Consider the following 7,444-nt stretch of genomic DNA (forward strand, 5'->3'; position numbering starts at 1 on the left):
TTTGGCTGGGAAATTACCCAGATGAGATTTTGTTGTTACTCACTATTGATTCTTAATGAAAGCTTTACTTTCTCTTTCAAAAAAAAAAAAAAAAAAAGTGATCGTTCTCAATCATACACTAAATCTATCAAATATATCCCTTAAAGAAACGATCCATAAAGCCTTCTTCTAGATAATAATGTTTATTACTCCAATCATCCCAATGCTAACTCCTCTCTTATTCAGGGTATCAAAAGACTTCTTAACATGGAGTGGCAGGTGTCTCTGTCACACAGCTATAGAGAAACAAATTTTGCAGCTGATTACCTTGCCAACCAAGCTCTTCTTTTGCCTCTTGGGGTCCATGTGTTTCCCACGCCTCCGTCCGGAACTGAAGGGTGGCTGCTGCATGATGTATCAGGGACTGCTTATCCACGAATGGTCATTGCTTAGTTTTTAACTTAGCCCTTTTTGTATCAAAAGAAAAAAGAGTAAATGATATAAACTAATCAAGTGATCGTTCTCAATCATACACTAAATCTATCAAATATATCCCTTAAAGAAACGGTCCATAAAGCCTTCTTCTAGATAATAATGTTTATTACTCCAAAAATGTTCCTGAAAACGCAGTTTAAAGAAAAAAAAAATTAGTGGGAAACAACAATAAAATTTGCGAAGTGGACAACTATTATGCCATTTTGCAGTAATTGAGAAATTTAAATCATAAGTGATATAAGAACTTTCTCACTAGTCATACAGGATATTACTGTATTAGTATAAATAAGCCATTAGACGACCACAATCCTCATTGTTTTCTTGCAGGAATAGAAAATGGTTCTCTCGGATGACACCAAAACATCTTCTGAAAATGGGTCGGAAATCGACAGGGAGCGCAAGGCTTTTGATGATACGAAAGCCGGTGTCAAAGGACTAGTGGACGCTGGAGTAGTGAATATTCCCAGGACATTCATTCGACCACCTGGAGAGATTGCTGAGGAGTTGACGACTCACCAGGGGAAATTACAAGTGCCAGTTATCGATCTTGATGGCATCAGATACAATAAACTTGAAGATATTGTTGATCAAGTTCGGGCTGCGTCAGAAACATGGGGTTTTTTCCAAGTTATCAATCATGGGGTTCCCTTACACCTGATGGAAGAGATGATTGAAGGAGTTCACAAGTTTAATGAACAAGATGTTGAGGTGAAGAAACCGTTCTACACACGTGAGCCCACAAGAAACGTTAGATTCAACAGCAACTTTGATCTGTATCACTCACGAACCGCAAGTTGGAGGGACACGTTGGCCATTTTTACTTCGGGTACCAAAAGTTTGGAACCCAATGAATTGCCCAAAGTTTGCAGGTATATACATAATCGATCCGTCTCTGTATATACATTGCTGGTTAATTAAGAGCCCTTTTTAATTAATGTTCAGTATATTGTAACCAGCCATCATGAGTTGTGATATCATATTCTTCTGTACAATCGTTCATCCGAATTTGCAGAGATACGATAATGGAGTACATAAAAGAAGTCTCAAAATTGGGTGAGACTCTGTTTGAAATACTATCAATGGCTCTAGGACTGAAGCCTGAATATTTGAAAGATATGGGATGCTTCAATATATACGGCGTTGCCTGCAACTACTATCCGCACTGCCCACAGCCAGAGCTGACTTTGGGAGCTAAAAGGCACTCTGATCCTTCATTCCTTACAATTCTGTTGCAAGACCAAATCGGTGGCCTTCAAGTCTTCTATGAAAATCAGTGGATTGATGTTAACCCTATATCAGGAGGCTTGGTGGTAAATCTAGGGGACTTTCTCCAGGTTTGTCTTTGAAATAACGGAGACAATTAATCTTCCCATCATCTGCTTATTTTTAGTGTTTTAACAGTAACTATATAGGCTAATTAAAGTTTTCAATAATTAATCAATTCAGGTTATATCAAACGATAAGCTCAAGAGTGTTGACCATAGAGTTGCGGCCAATGTTCATGCCACTTCAAGGGTTTCCGTGGCATGCTTTTTCACAGGACACGCCACTGAAACGCAGAAGCCCTTTGGGCCGATCAAAGAGTTGATCTCTGAAGAAAATCGGCCTGTTTACAGAGAATTTCTAGTGGGAGAATATTTCAGCAAATATTTTTCTAAAGAACTTGAAGGCAAGTCTGCTGGCCTGAAGCAGTTCGAGATTTAAAAGTAGCAATTAATTTTGAATAGAGTTTTCAAATGTTGTCTAATCAATAAATTGAGGATGTACTGAGGTTAATATCTGCCATTCCGAATAACTTCAAACTACGTGCATGTTTCAAATAAGGAAAATAAATCTCTTGTGATTTAAGTTTTTTTTTGTGTAAGATTCAAGAAGCAGCTTATCAATTTGGAATTTTTTATGTTCTCATGCTAATTTAAAAATAAACTATTCGACTTAATGCTCATATATATGATCTACTACTGATATTTTTAGAAGATTATACTTTAGAGTATCATTAATCCAAAAAAAAAAATTTGCTATGCACTCAAATCTTAATAGTATGGGTTTTACTAAGTTATATATATTATAACTTACAATAAATCCAAATGTAGTTAACCTTTAACTTGTTTCACATACTATTATTTTTTTGTATTGAAAAATTAATTTTGAGTTGTTGTAAATTACATAAAACGTAACTTAGCAGCTACCATATATCATTATGAATACACGAGATCTTTAAACGGTACAACACAAATTAGCAAAAAATCTGAACTTGAAAAATGTAACAGCAACTGAAGCGGTTGAACATGAGCTGTAATGCTCACGGCTACCCAATATGCTGGACTTTTCTCATTCCAACATCGGAGTCAAAGGGTCAACAGAGCAGGCAATTGATTAAGGCCTCATACTTAGTTAATATGCATTTAGTCAAACTTTTTTATTTATAAATTTTCTATCCTCAGTAACTATAAAGCAGCAAACTATGTATATAAATTAGTATATATAAATAAAGGGCCCATTTGAAATTACTTTTGAGAGCTTAAAAGTGATTTTAAAAAGTTAAAAGTTAATTTTGATATTTGATAAATTTTTTTAGAAATCTCTTTTGACAAAACATATTTTAGAAGACAGGTTTAGAAAATTAATTTTATACTTAATATAATTCCATAAATATCCTCATATATGTATATATATTATAAAAATTATCCTTGTTAATTGAGAAATAAAACATCAAATTTAAAGAGATTATTATTAATTATAACTAATTATATTGAGATAACAAAATAAAATAAATAATATAAAATATTATTTTAGCTACAAATTATTACATACATATAGTAGAAAAAAGGGTAAAAACTCGTTTAGTCCCTATATTTTGAAGTTAGTGCCCGTTTAGTCCCTATATTTTTAAAAATACCTCAAACCATCCCTACCATTAAATTATTGACACTTTTGCCATTATCTTTTGTTCCTTTTAACTTATTTTTATAATATTGCCCTATTATAATAATTTTTTAGACATTATTAAAAAGAAAAAAATAACCCTATTATAATAATTTTTTTAGACATTATTAAAAAGAAAAAAATAAATTACCAGTTTAACACCAAAAAATAAAATAATATATATTAATTTTTGTGGAACACACTCTTGAGTTAAAATATTAATTTTTCTAAAAAAATTGATAATGTAATTTTTTACGATATTAATTTTTTAGACATACGTGAGCTTCCACAAAAATTAATATATGCCTTTTTTGTTTTTATTTTATTTTTGAGTTTAATTTGATAATTTAATTTTTTATTAATATCCAAAAAAGAAACATTATTGTAAAAATGTAATATTGTAAAAGCAAGTTAAAAATAATAAAAAAATAATGGCATAAGTGTCAATATTTAGTAGCAGGGACGTTTTGAGATGTTTTTAAAAAAACAGGGACTAAATGGATACTAACCTCATAATATAGGGACTAAACAAGCTTTTACCCGTAGAAAAAATTATATACATGTTTATAAATGAGTAATAATATAGCCACAACTTCTTGTACAAATTTATTTTGTACAAACTGATGTGGCATGATAAAATTGGTTGAATTAAATATGTTTTCGCCTACTTGATCTATTTTTATTATTTTGTATTTTCATTCAACTAATGAATTAATGTCAAATCAACTTGTATAAGAGTTTGTAATTATATCATCACTCTTTATAAATACGTAAATAAATTATATTTAACTTTATATCTAATTCAGTCATTTATATTCTTATAACAATTTAACATTAATTAAGATTTAGTAAACACATATAATTACTTTTAAAATTCACAGTATTTTTTAAAATAAATTCTTCAATTATTTAACTAATGCTCTTTACAGCTGATTATTTCATATTTTCTATAGTATAGCTAATAACAATTATTCTAAAAGTTACCGTATTACCAAATCAACTGGATCTAATGATCTCAAATCCACCAAAGTTAATCACCATATATGCAGTTGTTGGCTGTGATCTGCGCATCAAGTTCAGGTTCAATTAGTTTCACCAGAAAAGTTATTATTAACTATCAATACCAGCAGCTGGAAGCACCCAACAAAATTTAAAGGAATTGCTCATTTAATGATTTGGAGAATACGTCAAGTTTCAATCTTCATGATGGTAAGTGAATTTTATCTCTAACCTTTACCATTTTTCCCTTCAATTATTGTCATTTTGTACATATTTGTTTAAAGCGTCGGGAAGTAGTATAGGGCTTAAAGTTAAAGAGAATTGAACGTTGATTGAGTGTGCTAAATGGGTTTTCAGAGTAATAATGTTTATATTTGTTAATGATAAATTATTCTTAATAATAATTTATATCACTAGTATTTTTGTAATAACATTTTTATAAAAATATGAGTACTTAAAATAATTTTTAAAGTACAAAAAGTTTCATTCTTTCAACTTATATCAACCAACTACTTTTTTTGGAATTCAACTACCTTTTTTTGTTACCATTATTAATGGGTTGATGAACCATTTAGAGAATTTTTAATTTATCTAATATCCGTATTTTAAAAACTTTAAAATTACAAGAAAATTTTAAAAATTGATTCTTAAATTTAAGTGGTCATGAATTTTAAAAATTGATTCTTAAATTTAAGTGGTCATGACTTTACCATTAAAATTGAGCCGACCGCACAATGATATTAATAAAACTAAGGATAAATACAACAGACAAAAGTAATTTAATTTAAAAAAATAAGAAAATTGAAAAGTCAAACAAAAATTTAATGACGTTCTTTTTTTAACACAGTTTGATGACGTTGGATTGGTTTTAAAGGTCAAAAATTAACGTTGTCACACCGTATATCAGCGTCCACTCCACTGGCTCAATCGTCAGCGCAGAGACTATCAACACCAATTGTGCAAATCAACCGTTCTCGGTCTGATCGTAAACATCGAACATGTCGGATTGGTTTAAGATTTTGTAGTTTTCTAAATGATTTTGGGTGTGAATGATTTTTTACATGCTAACACAGTTTCGATAATGGTCTTTCTGTAAGGACGTAAAAAATCATGAGATTATTGTGGACTATTGGATGAATCAACGGTTTATACTTTATAATAATTAAATAAGTTAAATAAAAATATTGAAATTTATTATTCATTAGGGGTGTTCAGAATCTAATTCAATGTGCTCAATCCGTCTAATCCGTAGAAATTTAATTCATAAAAATCCGATTTGTGGATTGATTGATTGGATTGGATTGGATTGAAAATTTGATAATCTGCAATCGGTGGATTGAATATGGATGATTGCAGATTGAATATGGATTTACTTTTGTAAATTAGCAAAAATCTATTAATTCGTAAAAAATAAAAAGTATATATTTAATTAAATTTTTTTTGTAAATATAACATTAATACTTACTAGTAAATAAATAAGTTAAAATATAATTACATTAACACTATATTATATCTTATCCGACAATATATAAAATAAAAAATAATTAAATAAAGAAATACGGTTCCTAAATAGTTAATTTTGACGTATAGATCTAAACAAATTAGATTTTTTTTCTTTTTGGTGTGTTATATTTTGAAATTTTAAATGTCATTTCTACATTTATTTAAACAATTAATTTATTTAAATCTTATTTAATTTTAAATTTGATTGATAATAAAATTATTTTTATATTACATTTTTTTATTTAGTTAGTTCGTGGATTGAACAGAATTAAAAATTTTCAGTCAACAAACCAATCTGTAAAATAATAGATTGGATATAAATTGGGTCAAATTCGCATCAGATCTGCAGATGTATGGATCGGATTTGAATTGAATTTCATTAATCTGTGGATTAGATTGAATTGAAAATTTATAATCCACAAAATCGCGGATCTAATATGGATTGATATCCAATTCGCAAAATCTAATCCACGAACACCTCTATTGTTTACCTTCTTTGTTGATTAAATAATTTAATTATGTTCCACAACAATCTCACTATGACATTTATTGATGCCACAATATTTTCCTTACAGCATTAAAGATAAATCCTTTCAAAGGATTATCTAACCTATAATGATAGAAATAATTGAAAATAGTTGGTTGATACAGAGTCATAAATTTTTGGAGGTGCGGACGATATTGGATTCTTAACTCGTGGTTCGCAAATAATCTATATAAACATTTAACAAGTGATTTATAGAAAATTTTCCTTTTAACATGTGATTCGCAGATAATTTATGAAATATTTAGTAGGTGGTTCGCAGGTAATTTTAATTTTAACACAGATAAAAATAGTGAACACTCCCATAGTGTAAACCACTTGTAGCTGTAAGTGGGTTGATCGAGCTCAATCTTATGAATGCTCCCATAATATCAGCCACTTGTAATGGAGGCCAATGGCCCATGCGTGGATAGTGAAGTGGGGGGGGGGGGGGGGGGGGGGGGGGGTTGGGGTTTTTTGGGGGGGGTTTTTTTCCCCCCCCCCCCCCCCAAAAAAACCCCTTTTTAAGGGAAACCCCGGGGCCCCAGGGGGGGGAGGTGAACATTCCCATAATGCAAAACTACATTCTTTAAGTGGGCTATTTTTAAAACCTCCCCTGAGGTTTGATATAATTACACTTAAATGACGAGTTTGATTGTTTTCTCACTTACCTCCTCTGACGTTAGTATACATACGGTTTGACCGTTAGGTGACGAGGGCAAAAATGTAAAAGACAAGGTGAAATTCTTAAAAAATCAAAAAATAATTTAAAATTCATTGGATAATTGTATTAACCGATTACACACAATATTCATTGTGTAAAAGAGTGCATTTCTCTTTCCCTTCTCTTTCCCCAGCACAAAAAAATAATGGATGACATTCTCTCACAATTTTCACTCCACTCCCCTATTCTCATTTACTGAAACAAAAAGAAATACACATCAAGAGCATATATAACCCATGAAGAAGAAAAACATGGGTGGTTGGAGAAGGCCACCGACCGGTGACGATTGACGGCGG

General features: G+C 30.6%; 1 protein-coding gene across 1 annotated transcript; it reads left to right on the top strand.

Annotated features, from left to right (window-relative positions):
• The first annotated feature begins 810 nt into the window (after positions 1 to 810).
• LOC18032721 (1-aminocyclopropane-1-carboxylate oxidase homolog 1) lies at positions 811 to 2,178 on the top strand. The gene is made up of 3 exons (XM_006420127.2): positions 811 to 1,343; positions 1,487 to 1,808; positions 1,921 to 2,178. The coding sequence occupies exons 1-3, from the start codon at positions 811 to 813 to the stop codon at positions 2,176 to 2,178; spliced, it is 1,113 nt and encodes a 370-aa protein (XP_006420190.1).
• The last annotated feature ends 5,266 nt before the right edge of the window (positions 2,179 to 7,444 follow it).

Source organism: Citrus clementina, unplaced genomic scaffold (assembly GCF_000493195.1).
Source record: "Citrus clementina cultivar Clemenules unplaced genomic scaffold, Citrus_clementina_v1.0 scaffold_9, whole genome shotgun sequence".
NCBI classification, from domain to species: domain Eukaryota; kingdom Viridiplantae; phylum Streptophyta; class Magnoliopsida; order Sapindales; family Rutaceae; genus Citrus; species Citrus x clementina.

Coding starts and splice junctions, on each gene's coding strand:
- LOC18032721 (XM_006420127.2), top strand. CDS start 811: ATGGTTCTCTCGGATGACACCAAAACATCTTCTGAAAATGGGTCGGAA. Junction 1,344..1,486: donor GAATTGCCCAAAGTTTGCAG/GTATATACATAA, acceptor CCGAATTTGCAG/AGATACGATAATGGAGTACA. Junction 1,809..1,920: donor ATCTAGGGGACTTTCTCCAG/GTTTGTCTTTGA, acceptor TAATCAATTCAG/GTTATATCAAACGATAAGCT.